Source organism: Zalophus californianus, chromosome 6 (assembly GCF_009762305.2).
Source record: "Zalophus californianus isolate mZalCal1 chromosome 6, mZalCal1.pri.v2, whole genome shotgun sequence".
In the NCBI taxonomy this organism is placed as follows: domain Eukaryota; kingdom Metazoa; phylum Chordata; class Mammalia; order Carnivora; family Otariidae; genus Zalophus; species Zalophus californianus.
Window position 1 is genome coordinate 143,685,521 of NC_045600.1, and position 26,219 is coordinate 143,711,739.

General features: G+C 44.0%; 1 protein-coding gene across 4 annotated transcripts in view; it reads left to right on the plus strand.

Moving 5' to 3' along the window:
• Positions 1–26,219, plus strand: part of EFL1 (elongation factor like GTPase 1) — a 118,645-nt gene that overhangs the window by 775 nt on the left and 91,651 nt on the right. For all 4 annotated transcript variants that reach the window (XM_027571620.2, XM_027571623.2, XM_027571622.2 and 1 more), the window contains exons 2-7: positions 124–233; positions 2,215–2,282; positions 7,269–7,353; positions 17,473–17,606; positions 18,781–18,918; positions 20,385–20,599. In XM_027571620.2, the coding sequence (XP_027427421.1) occupies positions 143–233; positions 2,215–2,282; positions 7,269–7,353; positions 17,473–17,606; positions 18,781–18,918; positions 20,385–20,599 (731 nt within the window). In that variant the 5' untranslated portion in view covers positions 124–142. The remainder of the gene's footprint in view (positions 1–123; positions 234–2,214; positions 2,283–7,268; positions 7,354–17,472; positions 17,607–18,780; positions 18,919–20,384; positions 20,600–26,219) is intronic.

Below are 26,219 nucleotides of genomic sequence, written 5' to 3' on the forward strand. Positions count from 1 at the left end.
CCCTGGGTTCTTAGCTTAAGGGACCTGACACGTCCTGTCAGCTCCCCACGTTACGGGGGGAAAAAGATGTTAGGCCCTGATCTTTAGCGCGTGTGCCATGTGTGACACGTACCTAATTTTTAGTCACAGGAAATAAGGGATCATGGTGCTCAATAGTTTGGATAAGATGATTCACCTGCAGAAAAACACTGCTAACATCAGGAACATCTGCGTTTTGGCTCACGTTGACCATGGTAAGAAGCCTTTCTAAATGGGTTATTTTCAGTAGTTAAGGGGGTGTGTCTCCACATGTGTCAGCAAAGCCAAGCTGTGGAAGTTGAGACATGCTTGCTAAGAAGCAAGTATGTCTTTAGAAGTTTAATGTTAGAGACGCTCGCCATAAAGCATTTGAAATGACCACAGCTACCTAGTGATTAGCGTTCTTCTATATAGTGTATATCATTGTTTTTAACTTTATTATTTTTTAAGATTTTATTGATTGATTTGAGAGACAGCTCGAGCGAGCGAGTGCAGAGCAAGGGTAGGGGCAGAGGGAGAGAGGGAATCTCAGGTAGACTCCCCGCTGAGCGTGGATCAGGGTGATAATGAGAAGCCCTTGGCTAGTACACGCTTTATTGTGAAGATGATCATTAATATTTATTATGAGGTAGTAGGGAGCCACTGGGAGAACAAAACAAAGCAGGGCTGTTGTAATCAGCACGTTAGAAAGATCAGTCTGGTGGACGTGTTCATGTGCACTGAAAGGCAGATAGGAGGTTAGTGAGGGGGCTATTGCCCCGGAGGTAGTAGCTGAGGGCAGTGGTGTGGGAACTGGGAGAAGGAGAAGTGGTAGATCACTGTGTCGGTGAAGCCAGCGGAGAGGGAGTGGTATGTACAGATCCATCACTGACCCTCTGCCCCCCTTGAGTTTTTATAATGACTGCTCACATTTTGAGGACAGGTTTGGCAAAAGTATTTGTTCTTTTGCTTTGTGAATTAAATCACATGGTGTCTGGTCCTAGGGATGCAGCCAGAGTGCAGAAAGATCGCGCTTTCTGGGCACTTAACACTCCAGGGGGTACATGCTTGCCGTAGTGATAATGAGTTCTACTCCACTGGATCGTAGGGAAGTGTCGCCCTAGGATTGTGCGGACACACAAGATGTCCATGCCAAGTGGACAGCACATTATTACAGCTCTTCAGTGCCCCCATGATTGCCTTCTGGTTTGTACTATTACAGATTCCATGGCTTTGCTGAAGTTCCCAGAGTGTTCTAGACTTACTTGTCTTAAAGAAAAGACCCTCCTTTTGCTACTTCAGCCCAGCTGCAGTAACTGTAAAAGCAGCACTCTTTAAACAAACTTATCTGCCACTCCAAATCGTGTAGACTCCATAAAACCTTGTGTGAAACTGTGAGTGTGTACTTGAGTCTACAAAGACTTTTTTATTACATAGTAGCTCTCTAGCTTTATGTTTGGATTCTAGGTAACTTTGGGAGTAGCTGCAGTGTAGCTGATGCCCTCACAGTAGGAGCTAAGGGTAAATCTCCTGAATTTCTTTGCTAAGTTTTTCTTAAGACAGTTTAACTGGCAAATACCAGCCAGGGCTGTACTTGAGGAAATATGGCAGAAGATTATGTTCTGTTTTTCGGTGGTGTTTTACCCAGTATGCCATTCAGAGACAAAAATGAGTGCTTTGCTCTCCTTTTGTCATTCTAAGCTATCAAGAGTGTAAGTTAATAGCATGGTCACTATTTCAGATATCAGATGATTAATAATTATGATGAACTAAGTCAAATTCTTGTAGAACAGATTTTACTAACTATGTATCGTTTATCAGATGTTCTGTCTTTTCATTGGCATGTTGGTTTATCTCATTACCTAGGAGTCTGCATTTGACTCTATACATGATGCCTCTGTTTAAAAAAAAAAACAAAAAACAACTATCCTGGGGGCGGGGGGAAGTCACTTGACAACTTTTCAGGTGAGGGTGATGAGATCCCTCGGGGTGGAAATAGAAATTACAGCACTTTGAGCAGCAGAGTCTGTGTCCTTCCAGATGGTATTCTGTTCAGAAGTCTAAATGCTCATTAGGTCTTGCTTCACTCTGTATAGGTAAATAGGAAATCTTTGCAAAACCAGTTCTCATAGTCAGAAGTTAACTCTGTAGGTGCGGTATATCTCCCTTCCTGTTTAGAAAAAAAATAGATTTGAATGAAAATTGTTATTTTAACAGGAAAAACTACTCTGACTGACTGTCTTCTGTCTAGCAATGGGGTCATCTCCAGCCGCCTGGCGGGTAAGGTAAGTTCTATTTGATGAATACTTGTTGCCTTTCGGTAAGTATTAGCTGTCTACAATGTCATGTGTTCTTAGTGATCCTAAAAGAGTGTAAAGTGCAGTTTATGTGTCTAAGAAGCTGCTTATCTAGTTAGCAAAAAAAAAATAGATGTTGAGAAAAAGTTATTTTTACATTGCTTTATATGAATATGTTACAAATGCAAAAATGAGTTTTTGCGACAAGTCCAGTGATAGCCTGGCACAATTGTGGAACATTCCACAGAGGACGAGATTCTTCATGGGGATGGGTTATGTGGTTTGAAGAGAAGGTGGAGAAACTGTCAGGTGGGGGCATAAGATGGATAATGGGGATCAAGGTTAAGTTGTGTGTTATGCTTGATTTGAGTGGAACATTTGCCTAGAGACTACTGGGAGAGGAAAACGCGCTGGTGGAGAGAGGGTACTGGATCATAGACGAACTTGAAGGCTAACTTGAGTACCAAAGGAGGACTTCCAAAGTCTTGAGTGTCATGATGGAAAACAGTGTTTTAGGAAATGCAGTTAAAGAGATGTGTTTCCAGCTCTGAGTGAAAGGATGTGGAATAAGTTACTGGCAATAGAGAAATGGAGATGTCCCTTCCCTTAATGAATTTAGGACACAATCAGCAGAATTTGTCAGGTGACTGGGAACGGAGAGGAGAGGAGGTAGAGAAGCAGAAATGAATAGGAAAGTAGCTATAGGAGACTGGTTTCAGACTCGCACATTGGAGGCAGGTGGCGTGAGGACTGACCTGAGGTGCCACGCAGAGGGACCGAGGAAACCAGACTGAGTGAAATAAGGAACCGCTTGTGTTTTCTCTACCTGAGAAGTTTGAAAAGTGCAATAGCCCTAAAGTAAGTAGATGGAAATAATGAAGCACACGTTAGCGAAGTAGAAAACAAATATTTTATAAAAAAGATCAATGAAGCTGAAGTCAGTTCTTGGAAAAGATTGTTATAACCAATACCTATGATACGGTAAAGGTGGACACAGGTCATTACACATGTAAAGAGTGAGCCCTAACGTGAACTAGGGACTTCAGTTCATAAAGATGCATTGATAGGGGTTCATTAAGTGTAAAGTGTACTGCACTCGCACTAACACAAGGTGTGAATAACAGGGAAACTGCTTGTGAGTGTGTTGGGGGTGGTGGTTGAGAGCCTCTGTACTCTCCGATCAGTTGTTCTTTGAACTTAAAATTTCTCCAGAAAGATAATTCTATTAAAAAATATTAGCAATACAGACAATTTCTGGTCATCTTTTAACATGAGTGATAAATATCTAGCGAAATTGATCAAGAAGAAAGGCGAGGAGAAGTGCAGCCTGCTAGGGGAGAAAGTGCTGCAGGGATGGGAAGGTGGGGGTGGGACAAGATGGGCAGCAGCCCAGCAACAGGCTTAGAGATGGGGAGCTGGGACCCACCACGGTGGGGTCAGGAAGAGAGAGAAAATAGGCATTCCAGAAATGGAATTTGTTGGCAAAAATCTTTCCACAAGGTCCAGATGGTTTAACTCTCTTGTTCTAGCACACATTCAGGGAACAAATGTTCTCAGTTCTGCTCATCCATTCCAGAACACAGCGGGGAGGAAGCAGGGAGTACTCTCCAGCCCCCCACCTTGATTCCCGAAGTGGGCGAGAGTAATAATACAGGACGGGACAATGCCATAACAGCCGTGTGATGGGAGATGCAAAAGTTAGAGCCATTATTAAGAAGCAGAATCTGGAATTGTATAAAGAGCTAGTTTTTCATAGCTAAATAGAGTTTATCGCAAAGAATTTAAGATTGGTTTAATATGTCATTTCATCATGTTAACAGATTAAAGGTAGGAATGTCATGATCATTTCAGTAGATGCAGAAAAGAGAATTCAGCCTCCTTTTTGATAATACCTCTTAGCGAAGTAGGCATAGAAGGGAATTTCTGCACTGTGATATGGAGTATTTACAAAAAATCCTGCACCCGTAATGATGCAGTGTTGACATTTTTGCATTTATATTCAGGAATAAGGCAAGGGCAGCTCCTTCCCCCTTCTGCTCATTGTGTTCCCGCTTCTGCTGTCACTGCCCTGGAGGTTCTGCGGCAACCACAAAGCGAAAAAGAAAAATAGGAGTTTTAGAAAGGGTGGTATGACTTTGTAGAAAACGCAGAAGAGTATACAGATAAATTGCTAGGATATTAATAAGAATTTAGCAGCCTTCAGGATACAAAAGCCATTGAAAAGAGTATACATGAGCAATAAGCAGAACATATAATAGAGCACTTATATAGCACAAAACATGTCCCTGTGAGATATTGGGGAAAACGTAAGTACATGCTCACAGATTGCTGGACTCAGTATTTTTAAAATGACAGTTTTCTTTCATGTTGACCTGTAAGCAGTTCTTGTAAAAAATTTCAAGTTTTTTAAAATTTGAATTTGATATGCTGATTCTAAAATCATGCAGAACAAAGGGCCAGTAATGACTTGTCTGTAAAGACATGTCTGAAGAAGAGTAGGGTGTGCAATGTGTCTTACCGGATGGCAGGACTTACTATGAATCTACGATAGCTTGTGGTTTGCAGTTGGCTGAGGGATAAAATTGACATGGCCCAGAATAGCAGGCCTAGAAACAGGGATCCTGATTTATCACAGAGCTGGCATTTCTGATCTGTAGGGAAAAGATGAGCCTCTCTATGCGTTGTCCTTGGACAGTTGGTTATCTATATGGAAAATAAATAAAGTTGGACCTCTACCTAACACTGCACACAAAAACCAGTAGCACGTAATTAAAATACTTATATGTGAGAGGCAAAATTATAAAATTTGTAGAAAATAATACAGGACAATACTTCTATGACCTTAAGAGAAGATTTCTTATATAAGACAAAGAAGTACATACCATTATGTAAGTTTGATCAACTCAACTACATTAAAACTAAGAACATCTATTTTTCAGGAGACACCATAAAGAAAGTGAAAAGACAAGCCTGGTAACTGGGGGAAATAATGACACATAATTGACTAAGGGCTAATATTCAGCGATTATAAATAACTCTTATCCAAAACAGAATAAATCTATAACACAACCATTAAAAAGATGGACGAACATCTTGAACAGGAAACTCAGGGTAAACTCATAGAAGGTTCCTCAACCCCACTGATAATTGGAGAGATGTAAGTTAGAAAAATATTATCATCCATCTGATTTGAAAAATTGCCTGACCATTTCAGGTGTTGCTGAGGTCTGGCAGGAGAGGCTCTAATTCACTCTTCAAAGCGTGGGACAGTTCAGTCTCTTCGGAAAACAATGTGGAAATAGCTAGTAACATTGAAGATGTGTGCATTTAATATCTCAGAAATTCCACTTCTAGGTAGTCTACCAAGAGACAGACATTCATCTGTTAATGACAGCTCAGTGATAGTTTAAAAAACTAGAATCCATCCACCTTTCCCATCACAAACAGCATGGATGAATAAGGTGTGGTGGCTTTGTGTAGTGGAATCCTACAGTAATGGAAATGAGTGAATGATGACTATGTCTGCCCATCAATATCCTATTGGACAAATCTCAGGAATATGATATTGAGCAGAGACAAAGTGACGGTACCATATATGTGTGTGTGTGTGTGTGTGTATGTATGTATGTATGTAGAGTATGATTCCATTCGTATAGAGCCTAAAACCTGCAACTCTAAATGACATATTGCTTGGTGGTACACTCATTTTTAAAACTTACAACGAAAGCAAGTGAATGAACAAGGTAAAATTTAGGATAGTAGTTACCTCTGAGCCAGGGGCACAGGGGGACGTCAAAAGTAACATAAATCTTTTTCTTTCTTAAATAGGATGGCACCCACACAGGTGTTCACTGTATTATTCTTTTTGCTGTATATATGTTTTGTATCAACTCAGTGCTTAAAAACACATGTAGAAGAATGACCAGCGACGAAGACTTTGGAGGAAGGCCTCAGAGGTCAGAGAGGTGAAGGGGAACCAGCAGTACCATCTCAGGAGAGCTAGGAAGGGAGCTAGGAGATTGCAGACTCCTAGAAGAATCTCACACGTGCGTGTGTCCACACCCGCACGCAAGGGTCAGAAGCTATGTCTGTCTGATGCCACACTGAAATCAGGAAGATGGAAGGTTAGGATGATTGTGTTTGGCCAGAGGTCGCTGTAGCTTTTAGGAGTTTGGTTTTGCCAGAGCTGCGGGAATGGAAGGCTGTCGGCAGATTAAGTTGATGTGGGATGAGTGAATGTGGCAGTCCCAGGTCAGTAAGTTATTCCCGCAACATTTGAATGAAAGAAGTGAGTCAATGTAAAGGTGAAGAATTTTTCAAAGGAGACACAGTGGAGAGAAGTAAGGCAGGGCAAGCGACGGCGGTCCTGGAGAGGAAGGAAGGAAGTTAGTGAGGCGTGCAGGGCCGAGGGGGTGCAGGGGAATGGTGGCTCAGTCAGTGCCGATGCGCTGCGGAGCCCAGAGAACGAGGTGTGGGCCATTGTTTGTGATATAAACACTGATAAAAGCCATCAGCTAACTGGTCACATTAGAAATACCTTCCACCATACCGTTCTTTTTTTTAAAAAACGTGTTTAAAATCTGATGATTTGGGGAAAGGAGTGAAGGCTCCTCATGCTTCTAGACACCTTCTGTTTCAATCTTTGCTGGGACTTTGTCGAATAGCCTAGGAGTAGGGAAAGACAGGCTCTGTTCTGGATGTGCAGAAGGGATTCCTCCGCATGCTACTTCCTGTGACTTGTTCACGGAGTACCCAGTCATTCACGGCCCACATGTGAATGAGCAGCACTCTGGGGAGGGTGTGTGGTATTGGAATACATTCAGAAAGTTCTCCAATCCTTCCCCACTTGTAACAAATACAGAGGGCTTTTAGTTTAAAAATTGTGTGTTTAAAGCAAAAGTCCAACTCGGTCCATTTTAATGTTGACTTTTTAATTCATTGGGAAGTAAGGATGCTTTTGTTGCATTTTTACAGTTAAGGTACATGGACAGCAGAGAAGATGAACAGGTTCGAGGGATCACTATGAAATCCAGTGCCATTTCACTACATTATGCGAAAGGTAAATCTGTGTTTTAAAGAAAAAATAGTTTTGTATCTTCAGTGTCCTTCTTTCTCTTTCTGAATTAATTGTATGCCTCAGTTTCTTTGCTTTACATTCCACACATTTCATCCTGGCCTCCAGATGATCTGTTGTCAGAGACAGGCTGTCCAGACTTGGATGCAGATGGGGACCTCTGACTGGCTTGAGGGCAGAAGAACGGGCAGTTCACACCTGCCCCCCATCCACCCAGGCGATTGTATGGATTTCTTCACAAGGACGGTCAAGAGTCTCAGGACTTTGCTGGCTCAGCCTTAGTGTTCCATCTCCTGGCTGGATCCTTAATCTGTCCTATGGCCTCAGTGTTGGATTTAGAATCTTTCTTAATTGGGTTGCCATAATCATTACAGCTTGCTTTCCCCAAGTCAGGATGTCATTCCACGGTAATACTTACAGGAATTTACGTGACAGAAATAGTCTTACAAGTATGTGAGATATATATTCAGTGATGTTCACCAGAAAGTTTGTATTAGTTAAAAAAAATGCCAACAACCTTTATGTCTGTCTTTGGAAAATGGTCAAGTGCACTGATACTTCCTTCCCGTGATAAGCATACGGCTCTTCAAACACCTGTTGGATCTATATGTGATAATATAGGAAAAATATGTTGAGACAAAAAGCAAGTCGCAGAGTAAATGCTTGTACGGTAAGAGTGTGTTTTGGTAATAAAATACTATGTGTGTAGACAGAGATGTCTGGAAGGATGCACACTAAAACCTTAACATCCGTTATCTCCAGGGGCTGAGTTATATGAAACTTACATTTTCTAAAATATTTATTTTTGTACTCTTTGGAAACTTTACACAAAATGTGCCTTTTTATAATTAGAAGAAAATAATAAAGATGTGTTTCATTTCCCTATGCGACTGATCTGTGGCTCATCTTTCCCAGTGCCCTGTGTCCGGCCCTGGCACCAGGGGGCCTTCTGCCTGAGGCGCAGCTCTAGTCCCTTTAACGTCAGTCTGCAAAATATTTTTGTACTAAACCAGTTTTGAAGCTCTTAGGTATTCTCAATGAATTCCTAATGTTTAATATTTAAAGTAATGCCTTATCTTTTTAAAACTACCTCTCATTTTAAAGGGTATGTCCTCGTTGTGTGGCATGGGTCAGTTTATTTACTATCTCCCCTTATTTTTTATAGACTTCAAGAGATTTGTACCTTCCTCTCCACACTCTTTAGTCTGTTTTTATTTGACGATTCCTCTAGATGTCTGTTTTAGTTGTTGCCTCTGAATTTGGTCTCCAGTTCTGCCAACCCCTTTTTAAACATTTTATTAAGGTTTACTTTATATCACATAACACCCATTCCAATTCACTTGTCTCCCTGGCGTGGTGTTGTAGTAGAATGGCTATAGGACCCTGGGGATTGAATGGTCTAACCTCTGCTTTGTTGACCCCTGACCTTGGGCATCTCGCTCTCAGGTTGTTTTAGATATGCTTTCTTGACTGCACAGAACCAAGACTTTAGCTCGCTTGTGCTGAGGTGGGATGGCTTATTGAAAGATTATGAGTATCACGATATTGGAGACAGTATTCATGAAAACCAAAAAAACAGGAACATCGAGTGACATCTCATAGAAATTGAAGCCGGGTGTTGATTCTGGATCCAAGGTGGCCCTAGAGACCATTAGTACAAGTTAACGGGTCTTCTCTCTGGAACTCCACTCTTATCATCCCTGGGTCTCATCCTCTGTCTTTGTCTCTGTTACCCCGTAAGCCTTTTCTCTCTTTCGTAGCTTTTGCCTACTCTTAGTGTCCCCATCTTCACAAACTCACTTTGCCCTGACCTCTCATCTCAACTTCTGTTTTTTCACCCTATTTCCATTGCTTACTGCTGCTTTGTCTTGTGTTTCTGATCACACAGTCTCAGGAGCAAGATGTGTCCTAGCTTATCTTTTTATGCTGGGCCCTGGCAGAGGTTGCACCTATGGATTGGCCACCCTTGGGTTGGACGGTCGCCTCCTAGCGTGTTGAGTGGTGATTGGAGTGGAGTCATAGAGGATCAAATGTGTCTCTCTGTGCGCATGACTGCCTAGAGGGGGCTTGGGCGTAGGCAGTTGCTACACCTGATGATTGGTGCAGAGTCTTCTTTTCCCTACGTACAAAATGGGGATAGAAGTTGGAGGTGCTGAGTGAGGCACATGCTGTCCGAGCGCCTCCAAGATAAGACAGCATTCTCGTCTGTATCTCAGTACGGATTCTCTGCGAGAGGGTATTCCTGCTGTGAAGGTGGGGCAGTCTGAAGGGGACCTCCTCCCGGGGAAGGGAAGCCTGTTGGTTGAAGAAACTCCACAGGTGATTTTTATTTCCCTGTGTCTTCCCCTCCTTCCTGCCCCCTTCCAAATAACCTCTGTGGTAAGAATCTTTGCACTCAATGTTAATTCAGTCTGCTCTGGTTCTGACTCTTGATTTAACTGGCTTCCAAAAGTTTTTTTCAAATCCTTATTTGGATTAAAAGAGAGGGCATTTTCCTAGTTTAAAGTAAACATGCTTACAAAACCCAGGTATGTTATTGAAATGGTGTGGAAAACCCAGTTATATTGTAGAAGGTGATACTTCACATTTTCCAGGGACCCGGTTCTTCCTTGAGAAAATGGAGCCTCTCATCTTTACAATTGTGACCAAAATTTGCTACAAATGTTGGGACCATGTTGTTAAACCTTGTTATTTCCCTATTTCTTACCTCCCTTTGTCCTTCCCGCAGGGATACCATCCATTTATCTAGTCATTTCAAGAGTTAGGAAATACTATACATTGTACATTCTATAAAAAAATCCTAAGGGTATGTAATTCCTTTGAATCCTTTAGCCCAGAATTCAGATAAAGATGAGAGAAATGTCTTTAAATGGGTCAAATAATTTGAAATTCATAGAGTATTCTTCGAATAGTCTCAGGGCATATTGCTGCCATTTCTACTGTGTAGCCATTCTTTATACCTGTGAATAAATATTACTGTTGCAGAACTTCTGAAATGTTCATTCTACTTCATCTTTTTAAAAATTCTAAATTCATTTACAAATTTGTATGTATTATAGAAAATTCAGCATATTATAGAATATGCAGTAAAACACAAGAATGAAATAAAAACCACCCCTAGTTTTACCACATTGTGTTTTCGGTTTTTACATCTGATCCAGCCATAATTTTATGTGTGTGCGTGCGCATGCACACAAGCTGTGAGGTAAGTGTCTAACTTAATTTTTCCCCAAATCATTAACTACTTCTTACAGCACCGGTCACATGTGACCATTAAGTCGTATATTATTAGTTTTTGACGTGGTGTTGGTATCAATACCTCTACCTGAGCAAGGCAGGCTAGACAGTGAATTAATTGTATCCACCCCTGAAATACACCCCAATACCCCCAGGTCGGGGTAGATGCCATTCTGCTCCAGCTGACTGATGTTATGTGGGAATCTGCTTTTTCAAGAAAAGTTGGCTTCGGGCTTTTGGTAAAATCCTCCAATTTTTAAGCTGTTGGCAACTTCTTTACAAATTTGTGAAACCCCCCATGGAAGAATTGCAGCAGGCTTTAACTTAGAGGCTTCCGGTTTGTGATGTGAGGCTCACAGGCCAGCTAACAGCCCGGTTCAGTGAGACACTCAGCGTTCATCCACAAGGCCACCGAGTGGAGCTTGGAGGCCAAGGACAGGCTCTCTGCAGGCTCTCTGGTCTTAATGTGCAGAGACGGGTCAGTGGGAGACCGAGTCGTGCCACCCACATTCACACCAGGCCAGCATGTGCTGGAAAGCCTTTCTTACTGAGATGCGGTAGCTTCCTTTTCCCTCTGGAAATGTGAACAGTAACCCACGGTCCCAATTATTGTCCTATTTATGGGACAGGCTAGGAGTCGGGGGGCGGGGTGGTGGTTCCATCGTCTGTCCCTTACTTGGCTAAAGGTCAGACTTCTTTCTCTTAAGATAACGCTTTTCTCTGTGAAGCATTCTGTTGATGCTGGGTGTAAGAAAATGGGTGCATGTTGGTTTGGTTCTAAGCCGAGTGCCTCGTACACATGATTTCACGGGTACTCCTCACAGCAACCCTGAGACATGGATACTACTCTCCTTTTACGCACACACAGTGGAGTTCAGGGAGTTTCAGAAACTTTCCCACAGAGAGAGGCGTTAGCGTGTGGCAGTGGTCCTGGGAACCAGATGATTCCGTTTCCAGCTTGTTCACTGGGACCAGCAGTCTCCTGGAGGTCGGTCAGCCCAGACCATGGCCGATGGCTCCTGAAGCGTGCCTCTCTCCTGTCCACGAGGGATTGCTGGGGCTGCTTAGAGACATCTTGCAGCCAGCATTGCCCACATCCGGGCTGTTCTTGGTCACCACCCAAGATGGGAGCCTCCCTAGCCGTCTCTTCCCCATGTTTCTCTGTGATGTTAAGACCCTCCCTCAACCTCCTGCTATTCCCTTCCTTCCCAAAATGTACTCTGCAAAGGTTCCAAGGTAAACAAGCATCTCTCCATCCTCAGCGTCTTTTTGTTGATGTTCTCTCCTCCGCTGCTGGCCTGGCTGTTTTCCCAGGACACTGCTCTCCTTGGACTCATTCTGCCTTGCTCCATCCGTCTCTGGGTTAAGACATGGGGTTGCCATTCTCTTCATCCCCTGCTTCTACTTCAAAGCTTCATTCTTCCAGCCCTGTTTTAAAACCCCCCTTTCTTTTGAGATTCATACGGCCTGTTAGCCTCTTTCTTGTCGTCATCAGCTCCCGAGGATGGTGCAAACCCATTAGCGACGTTAGCGCCTGACCCGTAATTTTCCTTCTTACCCAAATCTGCCAAGGTAGGTTTTACCATTCCTGACAACGAACCCTCCACCGACGTGGCCTCTCAACAGTGGCAGTGGGTAGATCTCCACTTCTTCACCCGCTCTCTGTCACGGCTCCTTTCTGGTTGTCAGCATCGTCTGGAACTGCCCGTCTTTGACATCTCAGGTTGGACTACTCCCTTCCCCAGAGTCTTCGATCCTCCTACTCTCTCACCTGTGGGGTGAAGTACCCATTCTTGGACTTCATCAAGTTCTCCCGCTCCTTGAGCCCCGTCCGCATCCTGCATTCACTGCCCGCCTCTGACCGCCCGGATCGGTCATGTCACTGCCAGTCCCTCCGAGGGCCTCAGTTTCTTTGCCTTCTGTCATTTCTCCGAGCAGAGCTGTAACCATGGACAGAGCTAGCGCTACACTTCTTCCTTTTCCTGGGCTGGGGTCTTGGCTGGTCCTCAGGGCTACTGACAGACGTGTGCTCGGGACTTGGCTCCTGCTGAGTTTCTTCTCTCCTGTATCTTCACTGACAACTTGACCATTAGCTTTTAAGGCTGCTCACTCCAGTCTGTCTCATTGTGAAAACAGATGCTCATTCATCCTTCCAGCTCCACGTCCCCCTGCCCCGTCTTGGTCGGGGCATGCTGCGTTCACTCTTGCAGCGGCTCTGACAGTGGCACCTGTGCCTTCCGGTAGTGACACGTACAGCCCGTATGAAATTGAATGAAAGATAGCCCTCAGTCTCTGACTTTCCCTCGGGGTTGAAGTAAACAGATTCTAAGCAGGTTGCCAAGGTTTGGAAGACGTAGGTTCCAAGAAATGAACATCAACCCTTTTTTTTTTTAGACAAGGCTTCTTTATTCTGGTTCTTATTTTATCCTTACAGGCAAAAATGCCAGTAAGTAGAAAGGTCAAGACAGTGTAGTCATGTAATTGCTAGATTTCCTACCCACGCAGCAGGATTTCAAAGGTGGCGAGGTTCCTAGCGATGTCAGAGTTCAGGGTGTGGCCCCAGTACCAAGTGGCTGGCATGGATGGGCACGCCGAGAAAAACCACAAGCCGGTGAGGTCAGCCGTAGTCAGAGGTGGCCCACGTGTGGTCTCCTTTGTTTCACGTCGGGGCGAGGGTCTGGAGAGGACTTCGGGACGGGGCCATGCAGCAAGAAAACTTCATTTGTTTGCTGTTCATGGTTGGTTGTAGGCCATTGTCTCACTCCTCTCTAGACCACCTCACTCCTGACATTCCTACCATCAGGATCAACCGCCCACAACCTCCTCTTGTAACAGCCTTCTCACGAAGACCCACTCGGTTCCCCTGCAGAGACCCGTTACCTGTGTTGGCAAATAGGAGATAAAATGTATCATTATTTCAGTTCCCTGAAATAATGAACCATATCAGTTGATTTACTATAATCTTACATACTACTTTAAAATAGAAAGGGATGATAGTGGTATTTCCTGTGGAAACTTCCTGTGACAACTCCTGTGGTTACCATTTAGTTGGGGCCTAACTTTTGTCCATAAGTGTTGCATGTTCTGTAAGTCATGTGCCAGGGAACGTGTTCTCACGTGGCTTGGGTTTTGTCCGTGTTCCTGATACCATTGTCGTGAGATATAGTGTTCTCCTAACATGCCAAAACAGAAGAGACACTCACATGAGGTGCGGATCTTCGTCCACGAGTGGATGGACATCTCCCTTTGTTTGAAGGCACGTTGTCTCCCATCAGCTTTGTGTGTGTGTGCTAGCGAACGTCTTCCGTGTTTCGGAAATTGAACATGACCTTGTGAAGTTTTCCTCTTCACAAAGGAGACCTTGGCAGGCACTGGTGACAGATGTGCACCTTCCGTGAGGCAATTACCCGTGGCACCCTAAGCCTGGAGGACTCACGGGCATGGGAGGGACGATTTTCCCATAACTCCCCGTGAGCAGAAACTGTCTGCAAGATACCTGCCATGATTAACTTCAGGACTTCCAGCTTTTTCTTTTCCTCAGGCTCCTGGAACATGGGAAAAAAAAATAAAATGGATTGGCGCTCTGCCGATTAGAGCAGTCCCTGAAATGAAGAGGTGTGTTTTGGAATGCCTGGGAAGTATGGCTTAATGCGCTAGCAGGAGTCAGTCCATATGCGCCTTTAGGACCGTGTGGCAAATCAGAAAAGTCATTTAGCATGCCTAGAAGTGAAAATTTCCTTTAACAGGAGTCATAATATCTAACGTGATCAGCCCCACACCCATTTATTTTGTTTTTTTTTTTGTTTTTTTTATTTGTGTGTGTGTGTTTGATGCTCACACACACAAACGGTGGTAGATGGCATTCAGGGAAACAAGTCTTAAAGAGGCACGGCGTGGCTGAAGACAGCAGAAGAGTTGGGTTTATGGGCTTTTTTTTTTTTTTTTCCTCTGATGGATATTGGACTTCTTTTCCCTACCTTTGAAATTTAGTTTTGAAGTTACTTGGAAAGAGTGAAGATAAAAAAAGTCATTGAAAGTCAGAGACCGGTTGTGTGCTGAGCTCTGTGCTTCTCAGCTGTGTGGGTGACCACGGCCCAAAGCCTTTCTCTCGTCAGGTACATTTGAGAAGTCAGGCTTCTTTATTACAGAGCTTCTCTGAGCCTTTAGTACATACGTGTGTTCTGAGCCTCTTCCTCACCCCGAACCCCGCCCCCCCCCGCCCCGCATTTCCCAAAGGTTTTTGGTCACGCAGTCTTATTTTTTATGTTGCCTATTTGCAGGTGAAAACACTTGATATATCTCTAGCTTTCTGTTGTCTTTGGGATCTGAACTTGCTGTCCTTGAATAAATTTCAAGGGGTCTGGAATTGGGTGCATAATTAGGGGAGGGTAGGTAGGTGGATAGATAGATAGGTGGATTGGTAGGTAGGTGTATTTGTTTTTCTGAATGTCATCTAAAAGGTCTGTAACCCCAGTAAAAGGCAAGAGCACTGTTATGTAGGAAGCCCGGAGTTTCTCTGTGGATGCATTTTTAAATTCTGTAAGGGACCTGACAGCAGACACAGGCTCTGGAAGTTCTGTCTCAGGCCTGGCTGTTGTCAGGCAGGGTGGGAGAGCGCTTACAGTTCTCCACACTTGGACTTCATCCAAATGAGCGAGCAAGTGTTGTTTCCCCAGCTGCAAAGTATAAAGGAATCTAGGACCTCTATAGGAAGTGACTAAGGTCATTAGACCGACCTGGGTGTGTTTCTGGCTGGCTCCTTGTGTGACATTGCATACATCTCTTCCCTTTGGGGGCATGTTTATCTATGAAGGGTTAGGCTAGGAAAATGTGGAGAGATTTTAGGAATCTCACAGCTTCTGTTTTACGTGATGGGAGCTGATAGGACCTTAGACCCTGCTAGTGCTGCTCATTTTCCTTTGCCTTATTTGGTAGAGAGCTTGGGCTTATCCCAAAGGGTGCTGTGAGCCCTGACAATAAAAAGCTCCACTGAGGCCCAGGGGCCACCGTCCCAGGGCCCTGGGTCTTTGACGTCTTTGGTTTTCTTTGGAGATGTCCACAGTCCTCTGTCTGGTTGGAGCCTTCCCCGGTGGGTGCAGCAGAGCCAGGATTCCTTGTAACTCAACTTGCACGAGAAGACCTGGGACAGGTTGGTGGTGTGTAAGAAGCAGCCCATCACTCATTGGTGGCACTCTCTCCCACTGAGCCCTGGTGCACTTTTGAATCCTTAACCTAGTTGTTTAGAAATTCACCCCAAGTGGACTCTCAGCACATGGGATGAACTTGATGCCATCTTGAGTGGTGTGGTCAAAGGTATGTCTTTGGAGTTAGATTGGGTTTGAACTTCTACTCTACCGTTTTGAATTGTTTGATCTTAGGCAGTTTACCTTGGAGTCAGGTTCTGGTTAGATGTACTCAAGGAAGATATTTAACTTTTCTGTGCCCTAGTTTTTCTGCTCTGTGAAATTGTGCTAATGGTACTAACAACTGTAAAGGGTGGTTGCTAGTAAACACGACCCAGTGTCTGCAAAATGCTTAGCGTGGTGCCAGGCGGAGTCCACAAATATGTGGTGCTTGCTCAGTATCACTGTCAGCTAGGGAGTGAGGCAAGTCGTCAGCTGGTTCAGGGCACTGGGCAAATCCTCTAAATGGCCTGCAACGTGTGTAATATCCAGCCCTCGGGCCCTGGAGTAGCTCTTCAGCACACGGAAGTAGAAAAACACTGAGTTAGGAGGAAGAGCAGAAGTAAAGTATGTGGGGGAGTCTGAGCGTGTTCGGTGGTTGCTTTGCCTTTAAAAGAGAACTGTGGCGACGCCCGGGTGGCTCAGTCAGTTAAGCGCCTGCCTCCAATTCAGGTCATGATCCCAGGGTCCTGGGATCGAGCCCCGCATTGGGCTCCCTGCTCGGCGGGAAGCCTGCTTCTCTCTCTGCCTTTGCCCATCTCCCCCTACTCATGTTCTTGTTTGCTTGCTCTCTCTCTCAAATAAAAAATCTTAAAAAAAAAAAAGAACCGTATCAGGTTTAGCAAATGGGGAATGAGTGTAGACATCTAATGAATTACTATTCTTCTGCATGGTTTCTTTCATTATGTTCCAGCGTGAAGTCTTTGTAACCTAGGGTGGCTCATTGTTCTGGCTTGTCTGGGACTGACCTAGGAGTTAATGGGATGTGGGACTGACTTTGGGGTTTGATGGGATGTGGGGCTTTCAGTGCTTGGGACAACTCTGCATGAGTTATCATCCTACTAAAAGCTCAATACTCCTGTTTGTCAAGAGGCTGGAAGGAGGTGCAATCTGTGTGTGAGCACAGAGCACATTGCTTGGCACATAGTAACTCCTCCTTAAATTTTTGGAAAATTGAATCTAAATCTCAGGTTCACACCCCGCTCTCCGAGAGCTTGTAGGACAGTAGTGGCCAAGTGCTTTGTGTCTTTTTAAATTGGCATTTCCCGTTTTGGCCCCCTGTGAACAGCTTTTATGCCCTGGTATTGGTTTCTTTTAGTCTCCACTTGGAATCTATAGAGTGAAATAGTAACATTTATCTTGTAGGGTTACTGTATGGATTCAGGAAGACATGTGTGATTAGCACATGAAAAGTGTTTAGCACAGTGCCTGGCTCACAGTAAGCTCTTAGGAAGTGGTAACTTTGGGAATAATAAAATCCTCAATGTTTTCTATAGATGTTCCTTGGAATCAATAGTTCCATCAGTGGGAATTCCTAAGTTGGAACGACAGCTGTTGATTGAGCTTTTTGGCTTCTTTAGCTTTATTCAGTCATTTCTTAGCACCTTTCTTATTCTAGAACACCTCCGGGAGAATGTCATGTACCTGCACAACTGAAAATGTGTGTTTTCAAATTCCATTTTAGATAACGAGGAGTACCTGATTAATCTGATAGACTCTCCAGGACATGTGGACTTCTCCTCGGAAGTCTCCACAGCTGTCCGCATTTGTGATGGGTGCATCATCGTGGTTGATGCCGTGGAAGGAGTCTGTCCACAGGTAATAGGTCGTAATGTGGAAATACGTAACAGGTCAAATAAAGAAGGCGGGGAAAACAGGAGGGACTGGCCGCTGATGGCTCTGTGCCATTTTAGATGGTTCCCCGACAGTCAGAAAGTTGGTTTTACGTTTCATTCCATAATGTTCCAGTCTGTGATGGCATTAAGTCACCCACGCCCAGAAGGGATCTTGGCGAGGATGACTTTACCTTTAAGAACCTGGAAGCATCTGTGATGCCCTCTCAGAGTGGGACTCGGCCAGAGTTGGGGAGATGCTGAATTTGGGGAGGATTCTGAACTGGGGGAAGTGGTTGATGGCACGATACTGAGCCAGTTCATCCCTACGGGAAATTCTTTTCTGTTGGCTTCTCAGGCTACGCTCACGCCTCTGTCCACCTACACACCCACTCCTGCCCCCCACCCCTTCTCTCTCTCTCTCCTCTGTGCCCTCAGGCTAGTGTTTCTCCTTTGCTCCAAAGGTGGAAAAGTTCACCAGGGTGATGTGCTGGGCGTGGACCTTGGAGTGGCTCTCCAAGCTCGGTTCTTATAAGGACTTGTTTGGAGGCCTTATGTTTTATCTCAAAAAATGTCACCTTTGTATCCCACTTCTTAACATACCCTTGTTTGTTGTAGTATTTTTTAAAAAGAATGAGAAAAGCTTTAAATTACTCAAATGGACAGAATTTGATAATTCCAAGAGGTTGTGCTGTAACTGTCCTGCCACCTCCCTTCTGGTTTCCCCTGAGGGCATCGGTCCCCCAGCCCAGGAAGCACAGCCTTAGTCTCTGTCCTGACAAGATAAGCGTCCTTAGTACACCTGACTCCGGAAGAGCAGAACAGAGGTTAACTGTGGGGGTGGGGCAGCAAGTTGCACGTGGGGCCTTCCTGGGGATGCTCTGGTTTTCTGGCCTGTGTTTTGGCAACATGAGCATTTGTTTTTTTTCTCATTATTCAGTAGACGCTGCACAATTTTATTTATCCTTCTTAAATAGTCAGTTCCATAAAGGCAAGGGCAGTTTCTTGTCTGTTGTTCTTTCCTTCTGTGATGTAGACTTCATGAGTGTTTGGGGGAGCAGCTGTTGTGATACAAGAGTATGGAAATGAGCGGATTACGAATTGGGATTTTCTCATGTGCTTTATTTCAAATTGTGAGTTTTACATTTCCCTGTTTTCAGACACAAGCCGTTCTGCGACAAGCCTGGCTTGAAAACATCCGTCCAGTTTTGGTGATCAATAAGATAGATCGCTTGATAGTGGAACTGAAATTCACCCCGCAGGAAGCCTATTCTCACCTCAAGAATATTTTAGAGCAGGTATCTCATTCTTTACTTCAGTGTTTTAAAAATCGGGGCTCCAAGAAGAGTTGTAAGGAAGCTGTTAAGTTGCCACAGAAATTCGCATCTTTAGGATGTAGGATTGCCGTGTGTTGGAGTCATCACGTACTACAGCAGGGACAGTGGGGCTGGCATCCCCTCAGGAGTCCCCTCCGTCCACCGGAAGCATCCTTGACTACAAAGCTTGGGTAGTAGGTTTTGAAGCACTCTTGCAACAAGCTTAGAGTTTGTTCTAAAGTGCAGCAATATTAGGAGGCTCTTGGTTTTTTTTTTTTTATGACCTGCCTTTAGATGACATTTTGCCCAACCATTTATGTATTTGCCCAGCAGACATTTACATAACTATATGTTGAATAAATGAATTCTGGGATGTCCACTGTGTGCTGGGGAGTGTGAATGTCCCGATAGGTCAGAGTCCCTGTCTTCAAAGATGTCGAAGTGTGGTGGGGAGACCTTTAAAGGGACCCTTGAGAGCAGCGAGAAGGCGCGGGTGTGGTTGGAGAACGTGAATGAGGGCTGCCTCACCCAGACCGGGTCAGAGAGAGGAGAGTTAGGAAGAGTCATGGGACAGAAGCCTCGAGATGGAAAAAGGTCGGGAGTTATGGCCGGGGCATTTAGGAGAGAAGGAATAAGATATGCAAAGTAAGTGCAGGAAAAAGCATAGTAGGATGTTTCATTCAAAGAGGTACGTGTGACTTGCTGTCGCTGAAGAATGGGGTCATGGGAAGCAGGAGGAGGGAGTAGGAGGGAATATAGGGCTTCCATTACGGGGAACATCGTGTGTCACGTGTGGAGGTCTGGACTTTCTTCAGGACAGGGGGTTACCACTGATGAGACCAGTTGAGAATAGTTATTTGCCAAAGGGAGGAAGGGATCAAAGTAGAGCAGCGAGAAAGCGTGGATCGATCGATGGATCTAGTTCCCTATAGAGCCAGACAAAGAAGGGCACCAGGGAGGCAGAAGGAGAGGGACCAGCGGTGTTTGCAGACAGATCCGGGCTGATCGGTTGGAATCCCGGGAGCTTGCAGGGTTTCTGAATAATAGGTTCCATCTTCTCTCTGTGGTAGGAAATAAGGTCACTTGGGAGGGAAATAGCTGAGGCAGGAAAAGGGCCCGAGGAGAGTGGTGACAAGTCCAGGTGTGAGAACTGGCAAGGGAGCGGGCTCAGGCTCTGAACTAGGATCGTGGAGTCGTGAGTTCCTAGTGACGCCAGGCCCCGTGTTTGGATGCCACTCCCTCGGGTCACAAAACGACCTCACAGAAGCCATACAATTTAGTCTTGCTGGGTTTGGAAGGAATGGGTTGATAACATGTCTGTTAATTATTGTTGTAAATATCACCTCCATCCATGGAGCCCAAACTGACTGATGATTCTAGACAGCGCATCTCCCACCACAGTGTACTAAACATCTAGTGACGCTCTGCCATTTTACCCTCTCTCCTAGATTAATGCACTCACAGGAACTCTTTTTACTTCCAAAGTCCTAGAAGAAAGAGCAGAGAGAGAGACTGAATCCCAAGTGAATCCAAATACTGACCCAGGAGAGCAAGTGTATGACTGGAGCACTGGCTTGGAGGACACGGATGATTCTCACCTCTACTTCTCTCCGGATCAGGGCAATGTGGTGTTTACGAGTGCAATAGATGGGTGGGGCTTTGGGTAAGTCTGTTCGGATCTCCTTCGATCTCTTCGCATGGACTGTGTATACAAATGATTTCTTTAATGAAACTTTTTATTGTTGAGATAATGATTGATTGATACAGAGTTGTAAGAAAGAATAGAGTTCTCTTGTACCGTTTGCCCAGTACCCCCCAGCGGTAACATCTTGCAAAGCTGGAGCACAATATCACGGCCAGAATATTGACATTGATACTGTCCATCCCAGCGAAGATCCTTCCCTAATATAGCCACCCTGCTCCCCCTTAACCCCTGGAGTCACAGGTGTCCTCCGTTTGCATAATTTGTCATCTTGACAATGTTATAAAAACAGAATCACACATTATGTAACCTTTTCTGGATTGGCTTGTTTTCAGGCAGTGGAATTCTCTAGAGAAGTAACTCAGTTGTTGCATGTATCAGCTGTTGGTTCCTTTCTGTGGCTGAGCAGTATTCCCTGGGGTGGGTGCTGTTCGAGCTTGAACAACATCCGGGGTTTTCCCAGTTTGGGGCTGTTGTGAATGACGCTACCACAAACATCCACGTACAGGTTTTTCTGTGAACATAAGTTCTCATTTCTCCAGGATGAGTGCGTGGGAGTGTGCCTCCTGGGTCATTTGGCAGTCGTAGGTTTAGTGTGTTGGTTTTCCAGAAGAGGCGCCATTATACATCCCCACCCGCAATGTGGGGGTGATCTAGTCTCTCCACATCATCACTGCTATGTAGTGGTGTCGCTTTCTTTTAGCCATTCCGACAGGTGTGTATTGTTACGCTGTTGTGGTCTTAATTGCATTTTCCTGACCGCTAGCACTGTGGAACATCGTTTCCTGTGCCCATTTGCCCTGTGTGTCCTCGGGTGAGACGTCTCTTCGTGTCCTTGCCTCATTTTCTTTCCTTTTCTCTTTCATTTTTCACTGAGGTAGGAATAGCATGGAACATTGTATTAGTTTCAAGTGTAGAACAGAATAATTCTTCATTTATATAGACTGTGAAATGACCACCATGCTAAGTGTAGTTTTCCATATGCTGGTACAGAACAAGTTTGTTTCCTGTAATAAGGACTTCGAAGATTTACCCTCTGAGCAGCTTTCAAATATACTGTACTGTATTTAACTGTTCTGTGATGTGCTGTACATGACATCCTCTGAGTTAACTTATTTTGTAAGTCAGTGTGTACCTTTTGACTCCCTTCACCCATTTCGTCCCCCACCTCTGCTTCTGGCAACCACTGTTCCCTGTATCTGTGAGGCTCTTGTGTTGGTTTTGTTTTTTTGTTTTTTGATTCCACAGATTATATATATGATTATATGATATGCATATGATATATGTATATATGTGATAGGATATATTATATATGGTACACATCTTTGTCCGTTCATCTCTTGATGGACACTTAGGTTGCTTCCATGTCTTAGCTATTGTAAATGATGTTGCAGTGAACCGGGGGTTACATATATCTTTTCAAGTTCTTTTTTTTTTCCCCCCCGGATAAATACCCAGAAGTGGAATTACCCAATCCTATGGTAGTTGTATTCTTCATTTTTCAGGGAGCCTCCATACCCTTTTCCATCCCTGGCTGCACCAATTCCATCCCACAGCGGGGCACGAGGGTTGTCTGTGGCCACATCCTCGCCAACACTTGTTAGTCCTTGTCTTTTTGATAGTGGCCATTCTGACAAATGTAGGGTGATATCTGGTTATGGCTGGATTGGCATTTCCCTGATGCTGAGTGATGTTGAGCATCTCATGCGTCTATGGGCCATGTGTACATCTTCTTTGGACAAATGTCTCTTCAGTTCCTCTGCCCATTTTTAATTGCATTCTTTGTTTTTTTGTTTTTTTTTTTTTTTTTGCTGTTGAGTTGTATGAGCCCTTTATATATTTTAGTTATTAATCCCTTTTCAGATATAGGTTTTGGAAATATTTTCTCCCATCCCATAAATTGCCTTTTCATTTTGTTGATGATCTCCTTTGCTGTGTAGTCCTTTGCCCATTTTCTAATTGTATTGTTTGGTTTTTTTACTGTTGAATTTTGAGAGTTCTTTTTACCTTCTAGGTTCTAGTCCTTTGTCTCATATGTGTTTTATAAATAGTTTCTTTTAGTCTATAGTTTGATGTTTCATCCTTTAACAATGTCTTTCATAGAGCAGAATTTGGGTGGCTTTATTTATTTTTACTTCAGAGAGAGAGCCTTTGGGGGGGGAGGAGCAGAGGGAGAGAGAGAGAAACTCAAGCCGACTTCGGGCGGAGCACAGATTCCCAGTGCGGGGCTCCATCTCACTACCCATGAGATCACCTGAGCTGAAACCAAGAGTCAGGCGCTTAACCGACTGCACCACCCAGGCGCCCCTATAAATTATGCCTTTAAAGTCAAATCTAAGAATCCCGTATGGCTAGTATTTTCTCTCCTGGTGATTTTCTCTCATAGTTTTTTCTAAAAGTTTAATAGTTTTACTTTCTACATTTAAGTCTGTGATCCATTCTGAGTTAATTTTCTGTATACAATGAGAGACTTGGGTCAAGGTTCTTTTTTGGGCTACAGATGTCCAGTTACTCCAGCACCATTATACCTCCCCCACTGGATTGCTTGTGTACCTTTGTCAAAATCCGTTGGGACATCAGTTGGATACCTGTGTGGATCTATTTCTGAGTGTTCTATTTCTATTTCCTCGATCTGTGTGGCTGTCTTTCCACCAGTACCACACAGTCTTGATTACTATAAGTATCTAACAAGTCTTGAGAGTGGGTAGATTGTTTTCAGCCCACATTCCTCTTTTTGGAGATTATTTAAGCTGTTCAAGGGTCTGTCCGTCTCTATGTACATTTTATTTTATTTTATTTTTAAGATTTTATTTATTTATTTGACAAAGATAGAACACAAGCAGGGGGAGCAGCAGAGGGAGAGGGAGAAGCAGGCTTCCTGCTGAGGAAGGAGCCTGACGCGGGGCTCGGTCCCAGGACCCTGGGATCATGACCTGAGCCGAAGGCAGACGCTCAACCAACTGAGCCACCCGGCACCCCTCTATGTACATTTTATAATAATCTTTGTCTATATCTGCAAAAAAAATGTTGCTAGGGTTTTTACTGAAAAAGCATTGGGGAAACTTCTGTATCAATTTGAGAATTGACATCTTTGCTACATTGTACCTCTCTAATCCATGAACACTGTGTTTCTCAATTTTTTAAAGATCTTCTTTGATTTCTTTCATTAACATTTTGTAGTTTTCAACATAAAGCCCTGTACGTATTATATTGGACTTGCACCTAATTTTTCATTGTTTCTGATCAATTAGAAATGGTATTATATTTTTAATCTTGGTGCTCACATATTCATTCTACCTTTTGGAAATACAGTTAATTGGTTTTTGTATGTCGATCTTGTATACTGTGACCTTGCTGAATTCACTTACTAGAGTTCTTTGTGGATTCCTTGGCATTTTCTACAAGTCAGTCATGCCACCTGCTGACAGGGGCTACTGTATCCCTCCTTTACTTTGCCACTTTTTTTCCTCTTCTTGACTTATTGCTCTGCCAGGAGCTTCCAGGACTGTTAAAGAGCAGGGAGAGTGGACATCCTGGCCTTGTTCTGATCTTAGAGGGAAAGTACTGAGTCTTTCACCATTAAGTATAAGGTTAGCTGTAGGTTATTTTTCAATGTTCTTTATCAATTTGAGGAAGTTCCCCTGTATTCCTTTTTTTCTCAGAGTCATTTTTATGGAGGGGTGTCAAATTTTGTCAAATGCGTTTTCTGCATCGGTTAATATAATCATAGGTTTTTTCTTCATTAACTTGTTAGTATAGTGGATTACATTGATTGCTTTTTGAATGTTGAACCAGTCTTGCATCTCTTTGTAGATTTTATGTAAAATGATTTGTTTAGAACTTTATTCTTTGAATAAATTTAAAATTCAAAAGGTACAAAAATGTATCCATGGGAGACCATGAAAAGTCTCCCACCCTGTCTCTTGGGTTTTCAATTCATTTCCCTACAGGAAACTAGTGCATCCTGGCCGTTTCTTGTATACTCTGGAGGTTATTTGTGCATATGTGAGCAAATACATTTCTATTAACTTTTACTGTCTGCACTAGCAGAAGATAGTATGGAGAGAAACTAACTTTATTCGGGTGTACCCATGCTAAATGTTAAGCTGGTTGCTTTGCTTAAATTATTTCATTGAGTTCTTAAGACAGTCCTTTTAAATAGATACTCTTATGAATTATCCAAGGCTCAGAGACATTCAGCAGCTGTTTAACATCACTCAGCCATGAAGCAGAGGAGCTGATACTGCGTTTAAGGTCCACTTGACACTGAAGTTTATGCTTTCTGACTGTGGGGCTTCTACTCTGGGATCCAGGGACCCTTGTTTCTTCTGGTGGCGCCCTTCTGGATATGTACATGTGGGCCATGGACTGTGACGTCCGGGTTTAGAATGTGATGGGCATTTGATTTATGTTTCTGAACACAACCATTACTGACTTGTAAAATCAGAAAACCCAAATACAATTAAAGAATTATTACTTAGTGAAAAATGTCTGGAGCTCGGACGAACAGCTGTGGGACTACGGCGGCATTCACTTGGCCGTGGCCGTGGGCTGAGTCTTGCATATAGAGCAGGGGTAGCAGAACCAGACATAATGCGCCAGGGGCAAACAGAGCCTGTTCAAGAAACATTTGTCAGTTTGCAAACAGGAGAGAAGACGGGATCAGAAATTGAGCAGCGTGCATGGCCTGCGGGGCCCAAGCAGTCTTAGCTGTTCGGCCCTCCTTTTTTTAAAGGAGCTTGACCTTCACTCCCTTTGGACCGGACAGATTTTGCCTTGACAGGATAATAAATTATAATAGCGTGGTTTCTCCTTGTTGGTTTGTCATCAGTTATAGAGACTATCGTCCACTGGGTGCCCGTGAAGGTCCTACTGAAATTCAGAGAGTGGACATATAACAAAAATAGAAACTACCAACCGGCAGAGAATGTGCCCTTTTTCCGCACGGCTTATGAGGCCATGGGCACCATTTTGGGCCTCAGTGTCCTCACCCGAACACTAAGAATGTTGGGCTTAGATGATTTCTGAGAATTTCTTTGAGCTACAAAGTACAGTGATTCATTCTGTCATATGACTCGGTCAGGCCTGTTAGTTTCCTAACCTGTCAGCATTTTGCTCGTGAGCCACAGGGTGGGGGGCTTATTCTTTGCCGGGAATGATTTCTAGAAATCATTGAACGTTCCGGGCGATTTTTAGTCTGAATCTCAGAAATTGGTGTCAGTTTATTGTGGAAGGAGAAGGGATGGGGAGAGGCTTGCACAGATGGTTTCGGGATCCTCACAACCCTGGACACTTTGATATGCTGTCAGTGAGTGAATGCCCTGGGTTAAGCAGGGTCGCATTTAGGATCCTGCCAAACAGTGCCTGTTGTCGACAAGTGGACACGTTCATTTATGGGAGCTGGTGGAATGAAAGCGCCAGAGGTGTATTTCTGCCGGCCTCCCTCTGATGGGTCGTGACTAGGGAAAGGGGGCAACTCCTGTGTCCCAAAAGGTGGGAAAGGAGCACATTTCAGAATTTGGAGGATGGTTGAAACTCTCACCGGGGGACAGGTTGAAGGAGTGTGACATGAGGCTGAACC